The sequence below is a fragment of the Hemitrygon akajei genome, chromosome 5 (assembly GCF_048418815.1).
Source record: "Hemitrygon akajei chromosome 5, sHemAka1.3, whole genome shotgun sequence".
Classification (NCBI taxonomy): domain Eukaryota; kingdom Metazoa; phylum Chordata; class Chondrichthyes; order Myliobatiformes; family Dasyatidae; genus Hemitrygon; species Hemitrygon akajei.
Genome location: NC_133128.1, coordinates 85,620,413 through 85,646,490, shown reverse-complemented (window position 1 = coordinate 85,646,490; position 26,078 = coordinate 85,620,413). Strand labels below are relative to the sequence as shown.

General features: G+C 42.3%; 2 protein-coding genes across 4 annotated transcripts in view; one reads left to right on the top strand and one right to left on the bottom strand.

Moving 5' to 3' along the window:
• Window positions 1-7,728: 7,728 nt before the first annotated feature.
• On the top strand, window positions 7,729-17,391 carry nudt15 (nudix (nucleoside diphosphate linked moiety X)-type motif 15). Of its 2 annotated transcripts, none has more exons than XM_073045956.1 (4): window positions 7,729-7,860; window positions 11,897-12,093; window positions 13,119-13,258; window positions 17,041-17,391. In XM_073045956.1, exons 1-4 carry the CDS (start codon window positions 7,811-7,813, stop codon window positions 17,236-17,238), a joined length of 585 nt encoding a protein of 194 aa, XP_072902057.1. In that variant the 5' UTR covers window positions 7,729-7,810; the 3' UTR covers window positions 17,239-17,391. The 2 variants fall into 2 exon arrangements, with proteins under 2 accessions (XP_072902057.1, XP_072902056.1); XM_073045955.1 differs by lacking the exon at window positions 7,729-7,860 and adding an exon at window positions 7,915-8,393.
• Window positions 17,392-24,818: 7,427 nt separating this feature from the next.
• The window catches only part of med4 (mediator complex subunit 4), a 31,753-nt gene continuing 30,493 nt past the window's right edge, over window positions 24,819-26,078 (bottom strand). For both annotated transcript variants that reach the window (XM_073045952.1, XM_073045954.1), the window contains one exon: window positions 24,819-25,729. In XM_073045952.1, coding sequence (XP_072902053.1) covers window positions 25,557-25,729 — 173 coding nt within the window. In that variant the 3' untranslated portion in view covers window positions 24,819-25,556. The remainder of the gene's footprint in view (window positions 25,730-26,078) is intronic.

Here is a 26,078-nt window from a genome sequence, read left to right as displayed (position 1 = left end):
CACAGACGGGGCAGGTAAAGGGATTGCCATGCAGGTAGTTTGTGGGATGATCTACACTTATGTATGTTCTTACCATTGCAACTGGTCCTCATCCACTTTCACCAGCCATGGTTTGGACTTCCCAGTGTATTCCCAGTATTTCTTCCGGAAGACTTTGAACATATCCCTGAGACATTTCTTTAGTCCAATTAGTATTCCCGTCACTGAAAGAGTTTGGAATAGAGTGACTGGTGATGGGCATGTGACTGACTGAATATACCTAGTCCCTCAATATTGAGGATGCTGACATTGGTTCACTTGTCCTTCCAGTGAATTTAGAGAATATTGTGGCGGTGTTCTTCCATTGCTCTGAGAAACCTGGAGTTGGTAATTCAGATCTCAGAAGCAGGTGGGAGGGCAGCCATCACTGCCTCCTGTAAGGTTGTTATCCTTTCTCTCAACTTTTCCATCTCTGCTGCATTTGATTTCATGATGAGACCTTCTGCTGTAGCTTCTGCAATGTCCTCCTTCTTCTGCAGTGGTGCATTGATGGAGCCCTTAAATATATTTCCTTCATTTCCTGGACATCTGTTCCAATCCCCACAATCTCTCCAGATCCCCGGTTGGAATTAAAGCAATCATCACCTTTCATCCAACTAGCCTCTGCATCCAAAAAATCATCCTCCACCTTTTCTGATAGCTCCAATGCAATCTAACCATCAGTTACATCTTCTCCTCCCTACCCCCACCCCTTTCTGCTTACTACAGGGATCACTCTCTTTGGGACTTCCTGGTCAGCTCATCCCTCCCCATCCATTCTGCCCTATTTGTTGCAATTCCTCAGAAATGAAGATCGTGCAACACTTATCAATTCACTTCCTCCTTCATTAGCATCGGGCAATCCATCGTTCCTTTCAGATGAGGCAAAAGTTCACCTGCAACTCTTCCAATCTGGTCTACTACATTCAGTGTTCATGATTTGACCTTCTCTTCGCTGGTGAAACCAAGCCTGGACAAGGCATCCATTTTGTGAAGCACTCGCTTTCTGTCTGCAATGGAAATCTGAAGCTTCTGGATGCATGTCAGTTAATCCTCCTTCCCATGTCCACACTGACATGTCTGTCCTCAGCCTTCTCTAACACCACGCAAACCAAATGTAATTGGAGAACATCTCATATTCCTTTTGAGTCATTTATAACCCAATGGTATGAAGATCAAGTTTTCCAATTTCAGGTAACCCACACCCCCTGGTACTCTCCTCCCCTAAATACTCACCTGTCCTTCAGGTCTTCTCCATTTGTTCATCTCTCTTGTCCCTTCCCCTCCCCCCCCCCCCACCTGGTTCCATCTGCCAATCATCCCTCCTCCATTTGGTTCCATTCAGAATTAAAGATTAAAGTTTAGTTTTATTTGTCATGTGTACATTGAAGCACAGAGTGAAATGCATTGTTTGTGCCAAATGAAATCAGTGAGGACTGTGTTGGGCAGCCTGCAAGTATCACTGCACTTCTGTGCCAGCATATCAAACTCACAACTCACTAACACTAACCATATGTCTTTGGAATGTGGGAGGAAACTGGAGCACCCAGAGGAAACCCACACAATCTGCCAGACACAGATTGGTAAGGAATCTTAAGATTTTAGATAAAGATCTGCCAGTATGCCAACGTATGTTTCATGTTCAAACTATCCAGCATTTCTTGAGGCACTATTCTTATTGCATCCCAAGATTTGCACTTGAGACTCTGCATTGGCACGTGCATGCTTTCCATCTCCCTCTGCAACACAAACTCTATCTCTGATGTCTCGAAATGGAAAAAAAAAATCTTGAATCCCAGCACGAAGTGTGGCAAAAGATGAGGTGGAACAGTGGACGAGGATAAGTTCAATGACCCCAGAAGTTTAACACTCCTCTGGAACTCTCTCCCCCTTCACTTCCATCTCTCTCTCTTTCTACAGTAGTTCCATCGTAGTGTGTTTTCACTACCCCTTCCTGATGTTCTCTAAATGATCAATAGACATCTCCCAATCCCCCATCTTAATGGATTTGACTGGTATGTGGGTGAGCTCATTTTCCACCTCCCTGTCCATTACTTTGATGAAGATTCTTCATCCCAGACACTGGATCCGATTTCCCATTTCCAGAATTCCTCATCTATTCGGGTTCCTCCCCCTGGCCTGTTACTCCGTTCATCATTAACTGCCAATGTTCTCAGCTTTTCTACTTTCCTTACTCACTCTAAACTATCCACTTCTGATCTTCCAGCACTCCAATCCCTAAGGACTGCCCCAAATATTGCCATCAAATCCTCTGTTAAGAATTGAGTTTTATGGTTTGCTGAACCTGCCTCTATCTTGCAGAGGCCAAATGTTAACTCTCAGATAACCCCTCATATGTCTCTCCAGTCTCTACCCACCACTGAAGATCAGGCCATTGTTCCCCAAAGAGTCACTGAGCATACTTTCTTGGGAGATCTTTACTCCACACCTTCCAGTCTTATAGTTTGCCTCCTCAAGACCTATGAGCACGACTGTCTATGTTTCAGCCTGCTCTTGCTGCCACACACTTATTTCTTCTTGCTTTGATTCTATCGTTTCGCCCTTGGTCTAGTCACTTTCCACTTACATCTGCAACAAACTGGATTTCCTCCAATTTCGCAGTTTCTCATTCAGTTTGTCTTCACTATGAATATACAATGCTTCTATAGTACATTTGCAGCTCACATGAGGATGGTCTGAAAATTCTCCACTTCTTCCCAACACACTCATTCACCCAATTTCTCCATCAATGCAATTTACTTTCTCCTTCAACTCAACTTACCTTCTCAAGACCAAAGACATAGCAACGGAAACTCACACGGGCCCAAGCTACTCTGTCTCTTTGTGGGACAAGAAGAGCAATCCTTATATCTCTGTGATTCTCAGACCCATTCCTCACTCTTTTACCAGTACAATGGATTCATGTATTCATACACACCTCAAAAATATAATTACTTTTACTGCCAGTTTCTACCTACCCTTACTTTCACATAGTCTATATTTTGCTCATCCTTTTCAAAGTTTGCCCATCTCCTTCTCAGGAGAAAGATTAGCAACATTACAAGCCCACAGATTCCCATTGCTATCTGTATGACGTTTCCTCCCAACCAGTCTCCTATAAAGTAACTACACTACTTCCTGCATGTCTAATAATAGACTTCCAACAAAGTTGTCTCTTGAAATGTCTTCCCTTTTCCATGCCTTCCTGTTGAGAGGGGGCGTCACAGCCAGAGAAAAGATGAGCTCACTTTCCACCCCACCAACTTGCATATTCAAAAATCATTCTTCAAATTTTTTCCACCAGCAGACATACATTCCCCTCTCCTCTTTGCAATCAGAAAAGACATCCCTTTAGAGCTCTTTGGTCTAGTCTTCTATCCACCAAATGCTCCCTTCTCAATGAATGTTCCACTGCAATTACAGTGATGCATTAGCTGCTCCTGCACCTCATTCCCACCAATGCGGGACTCAGTAAGTCCTCTCAGGTGAAGCAGCAGTTCATTTTCACTTCTTCCAATCTAATCTATTGCTCTTGGTCTCTTCTGGAAAAACTAACTGCAGACTGGGTGACATCTTTGTTCTATGTTCAGGAGTAAACCTACGTTCCCAGTTGCTTGTTACCTTAATTCTCTCACTCCATTTCTGATTTATCTGTCTATGGTCTCTTGTACTGTTCCAATAAAACCCAATGCAAGCTTGAGAAATAGAACATCATCTTCCGTCTCGGCATTTGTAGATATCAGGACTCAATATCAAGTTCAAAACTTTCAGATAACTTGCTTTCCCAATCTGTTTCAGAATTGGTCAGTTTTGTTGTACGATTAACTCAGGTTTCCTCTCTTTGTGTTAAGCTTTCAGACTGAGTTAAAAACAAAGTCTTTACCAGAGAATTTTTAAGCAATGTTAAGGAATTTTGAGTAGGATCTTGACCTCTCTTCAAAAACAAAGATAAGAAAATGTAACGTCAGCAGCAGAGATCAAATCTAGTATGGCTGGTCAAGAACGTTCAGATGCTCAGCATTCAAGATGAGGTAGTAAATTGGTTTCGCTGGAAAAGGCAGAGTGTGGTAGTATTGGTTTTCTCTCTGACTGGAAGACTGTGACTAGTTGTGTGCCACAGGGATTGCTGCTGGGTCTGCTGTTGTTTGTCATCCATATCAGCCATCTGGATGATAAAGAGGTAAACTAGATCAGCAAATTTGCAGATGACACCAAGATTGGAGGAATAGTGAACTATGAGGGAAGCTATCAAAGCTTGCAGTGGGATCTGGACCAGCTGGATAAATGGACTGACAAACGGCAGATGCTTTTTTAATGCCGACAAACGTAAGGTGTTGTAGTTTGGGAGGACAAACTAGAGTTGTAGTGGTACAATCTTACACAGTGAGTGGTAGGGCACTGAAGAACAGAGGAATCTGGGAATACAGGTCCATAATTCCTTGAAAGTAGCATCGCAGGTAGATAGATTCATAAAGCTTTTGGCATATTGGCCTTCATAAATCAAAGTCTTTAGTTCACGAGTTAGGATGTCATTTTGAAGTTTTAAAAGGTGCTGATGAGGCCTATTTGGAGTATTGTGTGCAGTTTTGATAACCTACCTACAGGAAAGATATCAAAAACTTTGAAAGAGTGCAGATAAAATTTACAAGAATATTGCCAGGACTTGAGGACCCAAGCTACAGGAAAAGGTTGAATAGGCTAAGACTTTATTCCCTGGAGCGTAGGAGAATGAAGGGAGATTTGATAGAGGTATACAAAGTTATGAGTGGTAAATGCAAGCGGGCTTTTTCCATTGATTTAGGTGAGATTAGAACTAGAGGTCATGGGTTAAGGGTGAAAGGTGAAATATTTAAGGGGAACATGAGGGGGAACTTCTTCACTCAGAGAGTGGTGAAAGTGCGGAATGAGCTGCCAGCAGAAGTGGTGCATGCAAGCTTGATTTCAACATTTACGAGAAATTTGAATAGGTACGTGGATGGGAGGGGTATGGAAGGCAATGATCAGGTGCAGGTTGATGTGACCAGACAGATTAAATACAGACTAAAGGGCCTGTATTTGTTCGTAGTGCTCTATGACTCTATGAAGGCCATGTTTTGGCAGAATCTTCCTTTGAAGCATTTTTTTATTCCCTCACAGGATGCAAATATTTTTGGCAATTATTATCCATCCCTAGTTGCTCTGAACTGTTAGAGAGAAGGCAGGAGGCAGTTCTTAATGTTAGGTGTCCATCTTTGGGCTGCTTTATCTGTCATCTGCAAAAATTCTCTGATGACTCGGCAATAGTTGGGTGTTTAAGGGGAGGTTGGGAGATTGAATACACGGCCCTGGTGGAGGACTTCATCAAATGGTCCAGGCTGAATCATCTGGAGCTCAGCATCAGTAAGACAAAGGAGAAGGTGATGGACTTTAGGAAGACCAAGCCTGCATTGCTCCCTGTTACTATTGATGGTGAGGACGCGGATGTGGTGAGGACCCACAAGTACCCGGGGTGCACCTGGATGACAGACTTGTCAGAGGCTGTGCACCAAAAAGGCCAAAGTTGCTTTTACTTCCTGAGGAGACTGAGGTCCTTTGTCATATGCAGGCCTCTCCCTCACATGTTCTACCAGTATGTTGTTGCCAGTACAATCTTCTATGCGGTGGTGTGCTGGGGCAATGGCATCAACATGGGTGATGCCAAGAGGCTCAATAAGCTGATTAGAAAGGCTGGCTCTGTTATAGGGTCAAACTGGACACACTGGAGGCTGGTGTAGAACAAAGGACCCTACCGAAAATCCTGGCAGTTCTGGGCAATGTTTCTCACCCTCTGCATGCCACCTTGGCTGAACAGAGGAGCACGTTTAGTAATAGACTAAGACAACCACATTGCTCCAAAGAGCGTTATATGAGGTAATTCTTACCCTCGGCCATTAGGCTCTACAATGAGTCAACCTATAGCCGGGGATGACCCCCCTCCTGATAGACTGTTTGTGGTAACTTATTTTTTATTCTTTCCACTTCTCTTCTAATATTAATACTTGTGCGCTTGTAATGTTACAGTGATCAATTAAGTATCTATCATCATCATATTCTCTGATGGTAGTAATGAGAAGAAGGCACGTCCCAGATGGTGAGGGTCCTTAATGATGGACCCCACTTTCTGCAGACCTGCCTGTTCAGGATGTCCTCAAGAGTTTGAAGGTTGTGCATGTGATGGCGCTGGTTGAGTCTACAACATTCTGTAGCCTGTTAAGATGCTATGTTTTGGAGCCTCCATACCTGGCTGCAATTGAACAAGTCAGAATGCTCTCAACATACATTTATAGAAATTTGCAAGAGAATTTGGCAACATACGTAATCCCCTCTAGCTGCTAACAAAGTTGAGAAGCTGCCATGCCTTCTTTGTGATTGAGTCAATGATTTGGGCTCGGGATAGACCTTTGGAGATGCTGATGCCCAGGAACTTGAAGATACTCATCCTCGCCACTGCTAACCCCTCAATGAGGACTGATGTGTGTTCTCTGGATTTCCCTTCCTGAATTCTACTATCAATTCTTTGGTCTTGCTCACATTGAGTACAAGGTGTTGCAATTCCACTCGGCCAGATGACCTACGTCACTCCTCCAAGCCTCCTCATCAACATTTTGGCTTCATGTATGATTGCATGACAAGGGAGTAGAGGTCAGTGATGTATTTTGGAAAGAAGAGGTAGATGCTGGAGAAAACGTGAACCTAGTGTAATGCTCAGATTAAGATTTCTACTGCTATGCTGTGAGGTATTTTATTTTTGCAGTTTTCTGTAAAAGCACTGTGTCCTGTGATAAGAGTGTTTTGGCTTCAGCTAAAGATAAGGAGCCATGTTGTCCAACTTGGGAATGTTTTGAAAGCCATTGTAACTTCCTGCCCAGCGGAAGATGCGGGAGAGCTGGGTGGGATCAGATTTTTGATGGACAGTAGTCTGGTTTGGGGTCTTTTAGCAGGAGCTGGGGCCACAGAAGACCGTCGGAAGAAGTGTTTTCTGCAGATGAATGGCTCCAAGGAGGAAGGACCAATACTCCTGAGAGAGAGCCAGTTCATTCAAGGTGGTCTTTGAGGGAAGTTCAGAATGTGGTGGGTGCTTTCACGCTGACCGTGGGTCCAGCATGCCAGTAAAGAGATACACCCCCCCCACCCCACCGACTACTCCAGAACAAGCTCCAATGTTTGTGTGCACATTGGACTAGTTTAACTGTTGTTGTTGAGTGCCACTGAGTCGTCAACTCATGGCGACCCTGTGGACAGTGTAGTCGTCCATAGGGCTTTTGTAACAAGATACGGAAGTAGATGGCCTGGCCTTTCTTACGCACAGATACTGCTGCTGCCCAGATTGGTACCCGGCCAGATTCGAACTCAGAACCGTCCACCTCGATGTCCAGTGCATCTGATCCCACTGCACCACCAGCCGGTCCAAACTTTAACTGTAATGGGCCCTTTTATTTTACTTCCCTTTTTCTGTAACTGTTTGTTCAAGTCGAAAATCTGGTAAATATACTTTTAAAATATTTTCATATTGGTGTATGCTCTGTCATTTCTGGGCTACCGATAAGTGTATGGACAGTATTTACACAAGCAGTCACACCAACTGAGGCGTCTTTAATTGGAACATCCAAACGTTCCTGTCTGGTTGAAGACCAAATCATATCTATCCTAGCCATATGTTGTTTAGGAAAGGTGACCTCTCACCTCCGAGTCACGTGGCTGTTAGCCGACGAGCCGAGTTCATTTGCGGTTGTTGCACAAGGAAAAACAAGATAAATCTTCCGGGATTCGGAAAATGTTATCAGATGCAGCTCACGTTTGTGCACGGAGAAATATGGCCAAAAGGTCAATATCTTAAAAGAGGGAAAAACATTTTTAAGGTGCTGCCCATTAATTTAGGCGAAGGAACTGTGGGCGAGAATGTCATGTGGACAGTTAAATGTGCGAGAAATGAGAGCTGGCGAAAAGTTGAAGTGTGAGAATCGTAGCCCGAAGCCGAAGGGACGCGGAACGGGAGCTGAGAAGTTTAAATCAGCACTAGGAACCCCAAGTCTAGTGCTTCCCGGAGTGTAAAATGAGATCCGGCTTTGCTCGGTGCCATTACCGCTTCCTGTTCACGCATTGTGGGCGCTCCGGTCTGAGCCTGCGTGAGGGAGGTCCGGTGACCCGCGTCGGCCTCTTGGTTTCCGCATCTTGCCGGGTCTGTCTGGGTGCTCTGTGATGGCGCATGGAGGTTGTCCTCCGGTGCGGCGGCCGGGGGTAGGAGTGGCGGCTTTTGTCACCAGCTCGGGCTGGCCTGGCTGCGTACTGCTCGGGAAAAGGAAAGGCTCGTTCGGTGCGGGCACTTACCAACTCCCCGGCGGCCACCTAGAGTTCGGGTACCGTCTCTCCGCAATATTTCAGCGGGCACTGCAGATATAGTGGGGTGCATCGTTATGCTCACGTCTCAACTGCCTTCCTTTATATTGTAATTAATTACTCACGGGCTGAAAGTGTGAGGCAAACTTTCTTTGGACCGGAAGGGAAAATCACTGTCAGAGATATAGAGCAGACTTTTATGAGTAGATTTGTTCATAAAGTTTAAAATTCCAATAACAGCCCCTTCATTCATTGTAGCCTGAGCACATTTCATTAGCTGGGCTGCAGGTTCCTGGTTCCTTGAGGCCCCTTACAGATGAGCTTACAGCTGTTTACATCACTGTCAGAAAATGCTGTTTTATTTCAGTTTTTTAACTATTAATCATAATTATCCTTCTGATCACCTCCATTCCTTCTCTGAAACAAAACCAGAAAATGCTAGGGGGAAAAAATTAGCATCTGTGGAATAAATGGTCAACACACATCAGATCAGGCAGTGTCTATAAAGTCAACATTTCAGGCTGAGACCATCAGGGCTGGAAACGAAGGGGGCAGAAGCCAGAATAAGGGGGTGTGGGAGGGGTAGGAGTACAAGTGAGAGGTAGGGGAGAGGAGATGAAGTAAGAAGCTGGGAGGGGATGAAGGGAGAAGGAGTCTGATAAAAGAGGACAGTGGACCATGAAAGGAAGGGGAGGAGGAGGGGTGAGGGGGTGGCTAGAATGTGGAACGGGAAAAGAAAGGAGATTTGTGGGGGGGGGTTCCGAAATTATCAGAAGTGGAGACATTGATGTGCTATCCAGACAGAACGCGAGGTGCTGCTCCTTCGGCCTGATCGTGGCAGTGGAGGAGGCCGTGGACAGACGTGTCACAGTTGGAACGGGGAGTTGGATTCAAGTGGATACCTGCTGGGCGGCCCTGTAATTTGGGGTGGACAGAGCAAAGTTGCGACAATCTGCATGGTGTCTCACTGATGTAGGGGAGACCGCGCCGGGAGCAACGGATACGGTAGATGACCCCAGCCGACTCACAGGTGAAGTGTCGCCTCACATAGAAGGTCTGTTTAGGACCATGAGCGGTGGTGAGCCACGAGGTGCAGGGGCAGGTATAGCACCTTATGAAAGGTCTGGGCTCAAAATGCTAGGAGTAGAGAGACGAGTAGACAGAGTGGACAGCCGGCGCCTCTTCCCCAGGGCACCACTGCTCAGTACAAGAGGACATGGCTTTAAGGTAAGGGGAGGGAAGTTCAAGGGGGATATTAAAGGAAGGTTTTTCACTCAGAGAGTGGTTGGTGTGTGGAATGCACTGCCTGAGTCAGTGGTGGAAGCAGATACACTAGTGAAATTTAAGAGACTACTGGACAGGTATATGGAGGAATTTAAGGTGGGGGGTTATATGGGAGGCAGGGTTTGAGGGTCGGCACAACATTGTGGGCCGAAGGGCCTGTAATGTGCTGTACTATTCTATGTTCTATGAAATGTTGACTGTTTACACCCCTCCATAGACGCTGCCTGACTTGCTGAGTGTTTCCAGAATTTCGTGTGTGTGTGTTTGCTCAAAATTTTCAGCATCGGCAGGATTTCTTGTGTTTATAAAAGGAAAGAGTCATCATTTTTGGGCCTGAGTGATGCTCCTGAGCTGCTGAGATTTTTGTATAGGACTTACAGATTTTCAGCATCGGCAGCTTTTCTTTTGATTCACACTCCTCCGTTATTGCTCCTCTCGGGGTTCAGACGCAGTATCAGGTGTCAAGGAGGGTCAAGGTAAGAAGGGTTGCTTTGAAAAATAGATGGCCTTATCAAACGAAGGTGAGTAACGTTGGTTAAATGTGCAAAGGCTAAAATTATAAAAAGTCAGCTGTTTGCCAAATGTAAGCAAAACTGAAGCCATCCATTGTCATTTTGACTTGTCTAACAACAGAGAAGAAAAATGGGAAAGCTGCTTCGTGGGAGTGTGCATGGAGGTCGTCAAATCCACCGTCCACTATCCAATTCCTAGACGACCCGTGGAATAGCATATGGTTTCTCCAAATTGTGGAGCAACCTTTTTGGAAGCAGTTGAGGGGTTGCGACCTTTGTTATTTTAACAATAGACGATACATTACTTCAAACTCAGTATGAGGATATTGTTATGTCATCTTTAAAATGACAGACAAATAATCAATTCAAGCACATTATGCACCAATCTATGCCTTGAACCCTTGATTGTTGAGGTGCTCCAGGGTGTAGCGAACTTGTGATTGAGGCAATGTATGCTATCCAAAGGGAAAATAATTCTTGCTGCAAACCTGAAAATAATATAAAATGCTGAAAAGACTGAGAAATATTTGGATGTAGATTCTTCCTGTAGGGATAACCTCTAGAATAACCTCTTTGTAAAGGATGATAGGGAAGCACATGTAAATTTAAAGTTGATGGGAACTCTACCTAACAGATCAAAAAACATTAGTGCATTAACTCAGCACAAGTAAGTGCTCTGAAAAAATGGGAAAACTTGCCAGTTGGTTCAAACAGTATTATTTGGTTAATGATAAAATAACAATATTCTCCAGCCCTTGACCTTTCCCACCCACCTGGCTTCACCTATCACCTTCCAGTTAGCTTCTTTCCCCTCCCCCCCACCTTTTTTTTCAGGCATCTTCCCCCCCCCCCCCCTTCCTCCTCAGTCCAGAAGAAGGGTCTCGGCTCGAAATGTTGACTGTACTCTTTTCCATTGATGCTGCCTGACCTGCTGAGTTCCTCCAGTGTTGTGTGTGTGTTGCTTTGATCTGTTTTCTGAGTTCCCTGTCTTTTCATCAAAACTTGTAATCTGAAGTTTCATCAACCTGAAACAGACCTAACGGTTTCTGCCTCTGAAGATACTGGATGATCACTGGTGTATTTCTAATGATTCCTGCCTTTTTGTTTCCAATAGTCATTGTATTTTGCTTTGATATCTTAATTTTGTGCCCTGTAGTTGTTGACCCTTCTGCCATTTGGAAATACATTCTTTTTATTTATTCTTCACAGCCTTAAACGATTTTCAATTTATCGATCAAATTTCCAGTGAACTTTCACAGCTGCCATGAAATTCAGTTTCTGAATTTGCTCCATGTATTAGGTCAAGGCCTTCAGCCTTAGTAACATCCTGACCCTGAGTTCTTAATAAAAATGTTGTGCCCAGTAGTGAACACGTTAGGTTTCAGCTTGCTGGTCAGAGTCAACAATTCTGATTGGCACTCTTGGCTGTCAATCACTGAAACTTTAGTACAGTGTTAGACTTCCCTGATTGCACAGTTAAACATGCAAGTGGGCCAGAGGAATTTTGTGGCCTGTATGAATCTGTAGTACTACATAATATCTGATATCAAAGATAACACTGGCATATAGATGAGATATGGCAACTGATTTCTTAAGGAGGAAAAAACTTAGTGGAAAGATCTAATTGGTGGAAATATGTGAGACATCTTTTGTAAGTAGGTTTACAGATTGTCATCTTATAAAGTTCCATTGATGTGACTAATTTTTAAACTAATTGTTTTTAATAGAGAAAGTTGGGAAGATTGTGCCAAACGGGAGGTTCTTGAAGAGACCGGGCTTCACTTAAAGAATGTGTTCTTTGCCACGGTTGTAAATGGTATCAAGTTAGAAGAAGATTATCACTACATCACAATTTTCATGCAGGGAGAAGTAAATATGGATTATGACTCAGAACCAAAGAATTTGGAACCACAGAAGAATGAAGGTAAATTATTGCATAAAACATTGAGAACATGATAGGAAATCCCTTCAGTTGCTCTCCAGTCTGTAATCTTCCCAGGTCTGCCCTCAAAACCTATCAAGTTCTCTGCCTTTATTCTCCCTTCCCTTTATATTACCTCTGGTACCAGTACATTTAGTCACCCACGCTGCACATTTGGGATGTACCCTGAACTTCTCTGACTTCCCCTGTTTAAAATTCTGCACTACATTCTGAGCATTTAGCTATCCTCAAAACTATCTGTCTATCACCTCAGTGTTGCTTTATTAGCAATCAAGATGGTAGTTTGTCTGTGATACCGCAGGTTCTTAATGAGCCTTGGCAGTTGTCATCATAAACAGGAGGGGTGATACCATTGTAGTAGTTAAAGAAAGATAATATCCTCCGTAATAGAATGAGCATAATAAACAAGGAGTTATTAAGCAATGTGCCATCATTGAAAGTGGTGAAATTTCCAGGTACAAAAATGCTGTTACAAGAAACATGCAAACAATTTGCAGAGGCTCAGAGACTCTTCCAGTCTTCTCCAGCTCCATTAATCATCGTTGGACTGCTAAATATACAACTGAAAAGTGACGACCAGTAATTACAAGCTGGTCAGATTTACTCGGGTGGTGGGGAGTTATAAGAATCAATTCTAAGAGATAGTTTTAATCTTCATTTAGAATTGTATAGATCAGGTCCAACATGGGCGAGGAAACCACTCCCATCTTATAATGTTGAGCAACATTTGAAGGAACATAGAATAGGCCCGTAGGAAAGAACATAGCCAAGTACAGGCCGTTTGGCGCACGATGTTATGCTGACTTCTTAACGTACTTCAAGATCAATCTAACTCCTCCCTTCATTTTTCTTTGTCTATCAAAGAGACCCTAATGTATCTGCCTCTACCACTGTCCTAGTGTGTTCCTTGCACCTACCATTCCCTGCGTAAAAAAATAACTTGCCTTTGAAATTACCCCCACAATACTTTCTTCACAACACATTAAAATGATGTTTCCTTTTATTAGGTGTTTCAGCCTCTGGCTATCCACTCGATCTGTGCCTCATCATCTTATACACCTCTATCAAGCTACCTGTCATCTTCTTCCTCTCCAAAGAGAAAAGCCCTTTCCTTCTCGACTTGTCCTCAAATCCAGACACCATGCTGGTAAATTTCCTCTGCACCCTCTCTAAATATTATTTTAATATTTAAAGAAACATTTTAATTCTAAGTAAGGCTTGTATTATCTCACACATAGTGTCTGGTCTGCCTCTGGATGTAAATCTTTTAGACTCCTGATTGTTGTGCTTGATTCAGACAGTATTACATCTCCCATTGGTCTCACCCACTACAAAGCTAAGAACACGGCTGTCATTTCACCCGTTCACACTGAGAAATTATCATGCATCCTCACCTGCTTTTTCATGTTAAAATCAGGCACTACCAATCCTGCCCCTAATCTACTATTACCATTGTTTGAAGCATCTGTGTATATTTGTAAATATCCATAATTACTATTTACATAAGATTCAACTACATCTAGATTTTAAATCACCTATTTTTCTGTCTCCTTTCAAATAAATAAGCTGCACATCTGGTGCTTCACAGAGCCATGGAGGCAGCCCAGGAAAAAGCACGGTATCACTTGCTGCCTTGTTACTAATTCCTGTCCTTCCTGCTTTTCTTTCAATCGTCCATGCAAAACTTCTGATTTCCTTCCTTTCCTTTTCTCAGCATGGATCTAAACGTGTCTAGTTTGGATCATTTACTCCAGGCCCTTGTAGGTTTACCAAATAAGTTAATGCAAGCTGTAACCTTCTCAGTTCCATATGTGTCTCTCCCAACTCCACCTGCATTGCCACCACTGGTGTTGTCCTTATTGCCCCACCGACTAACCATTTCCTTGGTATACTTTACTGTTACCGGAATCATTCTCCCTTCTGCAATCTTGCTACATAAAGGATCCACTTCCTGAATGATTTCAATATTCTGTCATTCCTGATCTCTTATTCTTTAAATTTTCCTGAACCACCTTTTTGAAATAGCCAGTATTCCAGCATACTTCCCTGATCTATCACTATTTCTATTCCTGTTCTACTTAATACAGGGTAATGATCTCTGCCTATTGTTGTTCCTTTCCAAACCTCCCATCAGCACTTTCCTGCTAAATGTGCCGTAACTAATGTTAAATCAATTGCTGATTCAGAACCTGCATCAAAATTTACTCTTGTCCCACTTCCATCATTTATACAGACCAGATTTTTTTTTCCATAGGCTCTTCTATCACTGCTCCATTAATCTCATTGTGTTCCTCCCACATTGTGCTGTGTGCATTAAAAGCCCCACACCATACTGAATTTCCCTGTACCAATTTGCTCCAGTAAATCTATTTCTAATTTTTTTACAAGGTTTATAGATATTAATAATTTTATTTGTACCTCCTTTGTCCATTGGTTGCTATGTACTCTGGGTCTTCTCCTTTCTTTAGTTCTCTAGATTGTAAGCCCCTTTTTATCAAAAGTTGCACACCCACCCTCTCTTCCATTAACCCTATCATTTCTTGCACGATCATAGCCATTAATTACACAATCTAGTATTGGGTTGAGCTATGATTCTTACACTCATCACATCTGGTTTCTCAGCAAAATCTTAAACTCCTGTCCATTAGCTATTAAACTTCTAGCATTCCACTGAAGAATTAATAGGACTAGTATTAGTTACCTGTAAATAAACCCTGTCTTGGATCATTTTGACCCAGTTCTGCTTACACTAGCTTCTCTCATATTGGAAAAACCCCACTGCTGCTTTCACTATCATTTTTATCTTTTCAGTTCTGGTTTTTTCCTGCTCAGAACGATTACTAACATCTGCCACTAATAAACTAGTTTATCTGTACTGATCGCAAATGGTGGATTATTTGACTGACCTTGTCCTGCACTTGCAGCTGAGTCAATTCCTTCTTTAACTCTTCTCTCAAACACCAGAAAATATGCAAATGCTGGAAATGCAAGCGACACACACAGAATGGTGGAGGAACTCAGCAGGTCAGGCAGCATCAATGGAAGAGAGTGAACAGTCAGGCTTCTCCCCTTCCTTTTCAGTCATGATGAAGGGTCTCGGCCCAAAATGTCAACTCTTTATTTATTTCCATAATGCTGCCTGGCCTGCTGAGTTCCTCCAGCATTTTGTGTGTGTTGCTTAACTCTTCTCTCTTTCTTTACTATCCTAACCACTTCCACATCTGACACATTATGCTGTTCCCTCGTTTGTTGAACTTCCATTACTTTTTATTTTGCATTTTCACATAGGTTACTGTATGAGCCCCATCACAATTGCAGCATTTTACCGATTCAACTTGTTTGCATCGCTCATGTAGATGTTATCCTACACATGGGCACATCTCTGTCTTCCTTTGCACACCACTACATGCCCATATTTCTGACATTTATCACACTTGGGTGGTGGTGAAATATGGGCCCTGAATCCAGTTGTTACATTTTCTGGTAAGACTGGACCCTAAGATACTAACTTAACAGATGTGCTATCAACCTCAGTGCTTTCAATCTTTTCATCTCAGTCACTAATCCTCCTTTAATACTTTTAGTTCCTCTTAAGTTTTCTCTAATAGTTATTCCAGTCATCACCCCTTAACCACTATTTTTTCCTTAACACACTCTTTTCTATAATCTCTTTTGCTAATACTTACCATCGCTTTGTCCCTCTGCTCCAAATTTTGACAAACAACCAACAGTGCTCCATCATGCAGAATCTTTGCGAAACTTATATTTCTGTTACATTCTTTAGAGTGTTCATCAGTGTTATTGGTCTCAATGTATTTACTTCGCTGCCTTCCTTAAGCTTAAACATTACTTTAAACTCCTCGTCTATCACCTTTCTTCAAGTTGATCGTTGTTTTCTATCATCATTAGCATTTTCTCATTTTCTTCCACTTTGCCTACCTGTCTGCACTTCCTTCCACTCATAGTCACCATATACTACCCTGAGGTTCATTTTATCATGGGCATTCACAGTCCAAATACAGAAACACAGTAATATCAAAACTGCACACTGCAACGACTGGTCAAACAAACCATGTGGAAACTGTGAGAATACAAAAAAGAGAGGGAAAAACATAAATAAGTAATAAATATTGGGAACATGAGTTGTAGAGTCCTTGAAAGTGAGTCCATAGGTTGTGGAATCAGTTTAGTGTTGGGGTGAGGAAAGTTAACCACTCTGGTTCAAGAATCTGATGATTGAGGGGTAATAACTGTTCCTGAACCTGGTGGTGTGGGACCTAAGGTTCCTTTACCTCCTTCCTGATGGCAGAAGCCAGAAAAGAACATGGCCTGGATGAATGAGGGATTACCCAAATTGACTTTGCTCATTTCCCTATTTAAATGACTTCAATTAGTTTTGCTGTTAACATGTGCTCAGTGAAAATGGAAGTCAGGACATGAACCCCAGGATCAATATATCCCCAGTCAGAAATAGTATAGAAGAGAAACAATATACGGTACATTCTTTAGCCTGCCACAAGTAGCTGGTCGGACATTCCAACCAATTGATTTCCAGTTAATCTTACTGCCTGCAGCCTGAGGAGGCAGGGTATTCCAAACTGTACACCACAGGGAAGGCAGCCATTGTTCTCTTGGTAACCTGCAATGTTTAAATTAGCTGTAACTGATACATTTGGGTAGGTGGGACATGTCGTGATGTGCTGTTGACGTTGGATAAATAGAGATTCTACAAGTGGATGCATGATTTACAGTAGCTTGAGTCTAACACAAGCTTTATTTAAACTTTGTATGCTCAGTTTTTGATTTGTTTGAAAAGTTATTCCAATAACCATTGAACCTTGGATTGACTTGGTACTTTTGAAGTCATATCAAAGTACTTCATATTCAGTTATTATACATTAAGTTACACATCTCTTGTAATAATTGTAGGATGGGAATGGATCAGATGGGAAGACTTTCCACCGGAAGACCAGCTATTCTGTTCTTTGGCTTATGCAAGACACGTTCATCATCCATTTCAAGAAAGACTTTAACATTTTTCTAGAAATTCACAATATGGCAATGGTAATCAGTCATCTTTTTTGTTTATTGTTGAACAAAGTGTTGGCAAGGACTGTGAAATCCTGACTGAAGTGATAAATTAGATTGGAAGCAGTAAATTAGGTTATCAATAACACTGAAGCTATTTTTGGATGCGTGCTCTCACATTAAATATTGTGAAACATTTAAATGTTAAAACATGCATTAAAGAAGTAAATAAAGTTTCAAAATGGTAAGATAGTTTTTATGTGGTTCACAACAAATTTATGCCTTGGGAAAAGCAAATTACTTCTAAAATTCCTTTTTACAGGGAAGCTGTACCAGTTGTATTTTGGTTCAGTCTCGGGCATGCAAATATTTTTTGCTAAAAATGTACTGCTTTGATATTCTGTGACCTTCTGAGACTTTTACAAAATAATGAGGCTTAAAGAAAACAACTTCCATGACGGAACAAGCAAATTACTGGGAGCAAACTGAAGTGGGGAGTTCCAACTTCAGTGGCTCATTCAGCTCTAACACAGTTTGACTGAGGGCAATATCATGCCTTTTCCATAAAGATCAGAGAAGTCCTCCTTCTTCAAAGAATGGGGTTTTCCTTAATTCACCATGATAACTGCCCTCACCTGCATCTTCTCCATTTCCCAAACATCTGTGTCCCCTATCTTCCTGCCGCCTTAACAGGGATATACTATCTCTTGTCCTTACCTACCACCTCATGAACCTCCACATCCAACACAACATACTCCAGAACTTTCACCATCTTCAATGAGATCCTACCACCAAACACATCTTTACCACCCACCACTCTGCTTTCTGCAGGGAACGCTCTCTCCATGATTTTCTTGTCCATTTGTCCCTCCCCGCTGATCTTCCTTCTGGCGCTTACTGTGTCCCCTGCAAATGACAGAAATACCCATTCACCTCCTCACTCACCTCCATCCAGGGCCCCAAACAGTCCTACCAGATAAAGCAACACTTCACCTGCAGGTCTGTTGGGGTCATCTACTGTATCCAATGTTCCCAATGTGGCCTCCTCTACATCGGTGTAACCCAGCATAGATTAGGGGACCGCTTTGTTGAGGAACAAGCAGAATTTCACAGTGGCCAGCCATTTTAATTCCAGTCGCCATTCCCATTCCAACATGCCGGTCCGTGGCTTCCTCTGCTGTCACAGTGAGTCCACTCTCAGGAAAGGAGGAGCAACACCTCATATTCCGTCTGGGTAGCCTCCAGCCTGGTGGCGTGAAAATAGATTTCTCTTAACTTCCAGTAATTTTGCCCTTCATCATCTCTCTTCTTCCATTCGCCACACTGGCTCCCCTCTAGCCTCTTCTCTTCTCCTCCCCTGACATCCTTCCTCCTTCCCTTTCTCCCATGGTCCTCTCTCCAATCTTATCAGATCCCTTCTTCTTCAGCCCTTTACCTTTTCTACCTATCACCCCCCAGCTTCTCATTTCATCCCCCTCCCGCACCCACCTTCCTTTCCCCTCAGTGATGGCTTCACCTATCTCCTAGTTTGTACTCCTTCCCCTCCCCCACCTTCTTATCCTGGCTTCTTCTCCCCACCCTCCTTTCCAGTTCTGATGAAGGGTGGTCTTGGCTTGAAATGGGGAATGGTGGGGGGGGGCATTTACCAGAAGTTAGAGAAATCGATATTCATGCCATCATGTTGGCAGCTACCCTGGTGGAACATAAGGTGTTGTTCCTCCAACATGATTGTGGCCTCTTCACAGCAGAAGATGAGGTCCTCTCCTTCACCATTCCCCATTCCTGTTTCCCTCTCTCACTTCATCTCCTTACCTGCCTGTCATCTCCCTTTTGTGCTCCTCCTTCCGTTTCTTCCATGGTCTTCTTTCCTATCAGATTCCCTTTCCTCCAGCCCTTCATCTCTTTCCCCGATCGACTTCCCATCTCTTCACTTCACCCCTCTCCCTCCCCCAGTTTCACCCATCACCTGCCACCTTGTACTTCTTCCTCCCTGCCTCCCACCTTCTTACTCAGATTGCTCACCTTTCTTTCCAGTCCTGATGAAGGGTCTCAGCCAGAAACGTCGACTGTTTACTTTTTCCAATTGATGCTGCCTGGCCTGCTGAGTTTTTCCAGCATCTTGCGTCTGTTGCTTTTGGAGTATTGTGAGCAATTTTGGGCCCTGTATCCAAGAAAGGATTTACTGGCAATAGAGAGGGTCCGGAGATGGTTTACGAGATTGATCCTGGGAATGGAAAGGTTAAAATATGATGAGTATTTGATGGCTCTGGGCCTGTAATCACTGAAGTTTAGAATAATGAGGTGGGATCTCATTGAAACCTACAGAATATTGAAAGTTCTTATTAGAATGGACATGGAGAGGATGTTTCTTGTAGTGTGGAAGTCTAGGAGCAGAAGGCACAGCCTCAGAATAGAAACGTGGCCGTTTAGAACAGGGGTTCCCAACCTTTTCTATGCCATGGACCTGTACCATTAACTGAGGAGTCTTTAGACCCCAGGGTGGGAACTCCCACCATAGAACATAGAAGAAGAGGTATTTCTTTAGCCAGAGGCTAGTAAATATTGGGATTTTTTTTGCCACAGATGGCTGTGGAGTCCAAGGCAGTGGGTATACGTAAAGCAGAGATTGATAGGTTCTTGATTAGTCAGGGTATCAAAGGTTATGGGGAGAATTCAGGAAAATTGGTTGAGGGGGTAATATGTCAGCCATGATTGAATAGCAGAGCAGATTCAATGGGCCAAATGGCCTAATTCTGTTGTAATGCCTCATGGTCTTCCAAGCATTTAATACAAGATACCTGACAACACAGCTATGTGTTGATCGCAGAAGCACAGCAGTCCCTGGAGGCATACTGACCTTGGCAGCCAGATAATGTAACATATACACCCAGTGGTGACCTGTCAGGTACAGCTGTACACCTGCTCCTTAATGCAAGTATCGATTCAAGCAATCACAATGCATAAAAGGCATGGTCAAGAGATTCAGTTGCTGTTTGGACCAAACATCGAGATGTGTAAGTAATGTGATCTAAATGACTTAGACTGTGGAATAATTGTTGGTGCTAGGCAGGGTGGTTTGAGTATCTCAGAAACTGTTGATCTCCTGCAGTTTTCATGCACAACAGCCTTTAGAGTTTACAGAGAATGGTGCAAAAAGCAAAAGGTATCCAGTGAGCGGCAATTCTTTGGGCAAAAACACCTTGTTAATGTGAGAGGTCAGAGGAGAACGGCCAGACTGGTACAAACTGACAAGAAGGTGACAATAACTCAAGTAACCACACTGTATAACAGTGGTGTGCAGAAGAGCATCTCTGAATGCACAACACATTGAACGTTGAAGTGGATGGGCTACAGCAGCTGCAGAAGACCACATCGGGTTCTAAGATGTATCTAATAAGGTGGCCATTGATGTAAATGGATTCAGTGGAGAGATTTTCCATTCTCTTCAATGGAACACTTACTAGCAGAAACAACCTACAGTTGCAAGAAAAAAGTTTATGAACCCTTTGCAATCACCTTGTTTTCTGCATGAATTACTCATAAAATGTGGTCTGATCTCCATCTAAGTCACAATAATAGACAAACATGATCTGCCTAAACTAATAACACACAAACAATTGTACTTTTCTTGCCTTTATTGAATACATTGTTTCATCATTCACAGTCCGGGCTGGAAAAAGTATGCAAACCCTTATATTTAATCACTGGTAGAACCTTTGGCAGCAAATATCTCCGCTAAACATTTCCTAAACAATGGTGAGGAGAAATTTTAGACCATTCCTGTGTACAAAACTGTTTCAGTTCATCAATATTTCTAGGATACCTTAAATGAACAACCCTCTTCAGGTCATGCCACAGCATCTCAATTGGGTTAAGCTCTGGATTCTGACTCAGCCATTCCAAAACATGAATTTCCTCCTTTTTAAAACATTCTGTTGTTGATTTACTCCTGTGTTTCAGATCATTATTTTGTTGCATCATCCAACTTTTATTGAGCTTCAGGTGATGGACTGCTACCCTGACATTCTCCTGTAAAATGTCTTGAAACAGTTTTGAATTCATTGTTCCCTCAACAATTGCAAGCTGTTCAGGCCCTGAGGCAGCAAAGCAGCCCCAAACCATGATGCTCCTTCCACCGTGCTTCACAAATGGGATGAGGTTTTTGTGTTGGGGTGCAGTATCCTTTTCCCTCCAAACATAGCGGTGTGCATTTCTGCCAAAGAGTTCAACTTTTCTCTCATCTGTCCACAGAACATTGTCGCACAAGTGTTGTGGAACATCCAGGTAGTCTTTTGCAAACTTGACATATGCAGCAATGTTTTGTTTTTGGAGAGCAGTTGTTTCCTCTGTGGTGTCCTTCCATGAACACCATTCTTGTTCAGTGTTTTTCTTATGGTGGACACATGAACAGAGACTTCAGCAAGTTTCAGAGATTTCTACAGATCTTTACTTGTTACCTTTGGGTTCTTTTTCATCTCCTTCAGCATTGCACGTTGTGCCCTTGATGTGATCTTTGCAGGACGCCCACTCCTAGCGAGAGTAGCAACAGTACTGAATTTAGTCCTTTTGTAGACAATTTCTCTTACTGTGGACTGATGAACACTCAGGTCTTTAGAAATACTTTTGTAGCCTTTTCCAGCTCCATGCATCTCTACAATTCTTCCCTTAAAGTCCTCTGAAAGTTGTTTTGATTGAGGCATAGTACACATAAACAGATCTTTCTTGAGCAGGTTGTCAGTAACCTGACTTTGTGTGTCTTTTTTATAGAGCAGGGCACCTCTACAACCCACACCTCCAATCTCATTGATTGGAGCACCTGACTCCAAATAGTTTTTGTAGAAGGCATTACCCCAGAGGTTCATGTACTTTATTGAACCTGGACTGTGTACTCAGTATTGATGAGAAGTACAATTTTTGGTGTGTTATTAGTTTAGGCAGATTGTTTGTCTATTATTCTGACTTAAATAAAGATCAGACCACATTTTATGACTAATTAACACAGAAAAATTGCAAAGGGTTCACAATTTTGTTTGAACCGTATGTGCCAAGAGATACACACCTGAACCAGCTTTAGATGAGCCTGAAAGATGACCCAAGTTGTCTTTTCCGAGAGTGAGAACTCCCCACACTATAGAACAATTTGAAAAAGATTGCTTCACATAATGCTTTGTGAAGGCTTGAAAGTACAGTTCTCATATACATACATTTTTAACTTTTTCAAACCTCCCATCCACACCACACCAATGGATTTTCAATCCCCTGTATTCCCCACATACAGGTCAACCCTACAAAAGTAGCATAATATAATATCCACCAAAATAATGGGAACAGAAGGGTGGCCTCTGAAGTGCAACACGTTTAACAGGCTGGAGGAGACAATCCAATCATCATTTGTAATGGCAGATGCTGCCAGAAATGATAGATATTGATTGCATTTCGTTAAGATTACGACAGTCCCTTTGAACTGATCAACAGAAGACAATGTTTACTGCTGCTCTGCCATAAATATATGTAGCTTGAGTGTAACTATTTCCTACTTTCTCTTTGGCAGTTTGGGAGCAGCCACTTTTCTCCCCCTAGGAATTCTAGGATTACAGAGAGTCAGGAGGCAGAAATGGGATTGAAGGTGGCAATGACCAAAATGCATCATTGCGTTTTGACATCCCACAGCACCACTATAGAGTGGCATTGTGAAGAATGAGCAACATACGTTGGAGCAGTGTATTTTATCGTAGGATTTATCAGGGATCAAGAGATAGCTTTATTGCTCCAGGAAAATAGACAATGGCAGAGCAGGCATATGGGACAGAATAGTTCCGTTATTTTTTATGTTCAAGGCAACCATGACATTCAACTCCTTAGCACAAATCCAGTAATACCTCTCAAGTGACGGTTCTGTGTAGAGAATGATACCATATGAAGTTTTTCTGTTTCTGTGCAGTCTCAGCCTGATCCCGTTGGAGATGTGCTCTGTAGTTTTATTTTATTTTATTTAGAGATACAGTGTGGAATAAGCCATTTTGACACTTCAATCGGGACTGCCCAGCAACCCTCGATTTAACCCTAGCCTACAGGACAGCTTACAATGATCAGTTAACCTTCTAACTGATACCTCTGTAGACTGTGGGAGGAAACCAGAGCACAAGGTGGAAACCCACACATTCAATGGGGAGGATGTGCAGACTCCTTGCTGATGACCTCAGAATTGAACTCCAGCACCTCAAACTATAATAGTGTTGCACTAGCCACAATGTGGCTCTCGAAGGCCCCAGAATAGAGAGAGATGCTAAGGAAAAGCTTGATGTTTCCATTGAGCAGAGAACTTCCTCTCATGAGCAGATTTATGGTCTCTTTGAGTAACAAGGAGTCACAGATCACCCACACTTGAAAGCAGCTCACAATTCTGAGTGAAGAGCTTCTCTGTGTGAGCTGCCAGCTGTTTCCCATGGATAGGAAGGCATACTTAAGCAGTTTTCTCTCCTGTACAAGCATCAGGAAGGCCTTCTTTGTTGCTGCTGCTGAGGGGTCCGGGTCTCTGCTGAGAAGAACAGGCCTCCAGTCCTCGGGGTCGTGTTGCTGGTGGCCGTTGGCGGGGCGTCATAGTGCGCTTGGCAGAGGATGGTGCTCAGAGAGGCTGTGCCGGAGAGGATGGTCGGAGGTTCGATGGACTCGGAGTCCGCTGCGGACAGGGCGCTTTCACTGTGTGCTGCATCTGCGAGGCTGGGTCTGACGGAGCTTTCATTGTGTGCTGCGTCTGTGAGGCTGAATCTGGCGGCACCGTGGAAGTCCATAGCGGGGGTATTCCCTTTTGCCGCCTGCGTGAGATGACGAATCTATCGGGACCCTGAGGACTTGTGGAAACTGGCGGTTTCTTTCGAAATCATAGTCTTTTAACATTTTTGGATTATTTTTTACTGTGCCCATGGTCTTTTTTTTAATCAATTATGATATTGTCTGCACTGTTGTAACTATATGTTAACTACAATTATATGTAACTATGTGGTTTTGTGTAGGTCTTGTGGCTTTAGTTGTTGGTTTGTTGGGTGGTAGAGTTGGTCTTCTGACTTGGTGTGTCTGGGTAGTCTTGTTTTGTCTGGTGGATTTGGAGCTCCTTTCCAGGGAACGCGCTAAGATGGTAGCGCGATATTAATACGCAGCAGCCTCTCTGGACTCTGGATTTGGGGATTACCAAACATTATGTGGATTTTCTGGTGTAGTCTGTTTTGTCATGTGCTTTTGTGATATCATTCTGGAGGAACATACTCATTTTTTAACTGCATTGCATTTGTGGTTCCTAAATGACAATAAACTGAAACTGAACTGAACTGAAAATACCACACAAACCAACAATAGAATAGCATGTGTGAACAGTTATCAGTGGAGCAGGGATGACTATCTGATTGTGGTGGTAATCATTCAAGTGTGGAGAGTATCATTTGGTTCCCATCAGGGGTTCCCAACCTTATTCATGCCATGGTCCAATTCCTTGGACCCTTGGTTCCCATTGAGGCGTATGATTTTGCAGGCTCCTTAGAAGTTTGGGAAGGCTCTCAAGTATGGAAGATCAGTTAAAAATATCTCCATAAGTAAAACCATGAATATTATCTGTGTGTAAAAGACAGTATTTATTTACAATATAGAAAACATACTTAATCACAAAATATACATTTCAAACAATATTTTGTACAAACAATTTTTTTATTGTGGAAAATGTACTGTAATATCACAGTGAACTAATCAGTCTAATTGTCCATATAAAAAGAGTCTGGACTAAGAGACGAGATGTCAAACATTTGAGAGGGAGAAGAGAAAATGAAATTGTCAACATTTTGGGAAACCAGTTCTAACATAGTTGCTAAGTTATTCCTGTAATAGTGTAATTTTTAGACTAGGGTTGTGGCTTCCTTTTTTGTCACAGTTTAACTGGTTTATGAAATGTATTTAATTCTCACTAACGCGGCAGTTAAAAGCTGCAATAAGTTGCTATTTTTGGTTTCTTTTTCAATTCTCTTTTCTGCATTATGTTGCATTATAAACTTCTGCTGAAGTTTTGAATTTTTAGATTTTTATTGTAGGAGAAACCACTTCCACCTTTTCTAGAGAAAATGCTGTAATTAACATATAGCAGAGCAATTTAGCTCTATATTTCAGGGTTTGGAAGTCTACAGGATAAATTGATCCAGGACATTTTACTTTATAGTGTTATTACTATCTTCTACAATCAAAAATAACTGGATAACAAGTTAAATTCTGCAGAAGACATGTCTTTAAGCATCACTTCACACGTGTACAGAATTTTATCCATCTCACAACAAAGATTATCAAAATATAAATATGTTCATATCAATTCTGCATCAACAATATCAAATAGGAAGGAACAGCAAAAATTTTGTTTTGAACAATGGGGCATACTGCCTTCAGTCAGAGTCACTACTGCTGCTTGAAGAATCTGTTGACATAACTTCCACATCATCTTCGTTCTCTTTGTTATGACCAGGAGGTTCCAACATAAAATCATTGCTGTGGTTTGGAGGCAATAGATTGAGGGGCATGTCATTTGATTGCCATGGGTATTGAGGTGCAAGTACATCTGAAATACATAATATTTTAAACACATTTTTATCCAAAATTGGTGCCAAAGACAGACTTTGAAACAGATGAAAGTATCAAAAGCTTTGTTTACCAAACATTTGCTCCATCTGGAACAAAGACAAGAGCTACATAAAGGTTCATTTACTGCACTGTTTTTACTGCATAAATTATCCCATTCTCAAAATCAGATTTAACATCACCTGCATATGTTGTGAAATTTGTTGTTTGCAGCAGCAGTACAGTACATATAAAAAACTTTGAATTACAATAAGTATATATTAAATTGTAATATCACTATATATATATATATATATATATATATATATAGATAGATATAAAATTGTAAT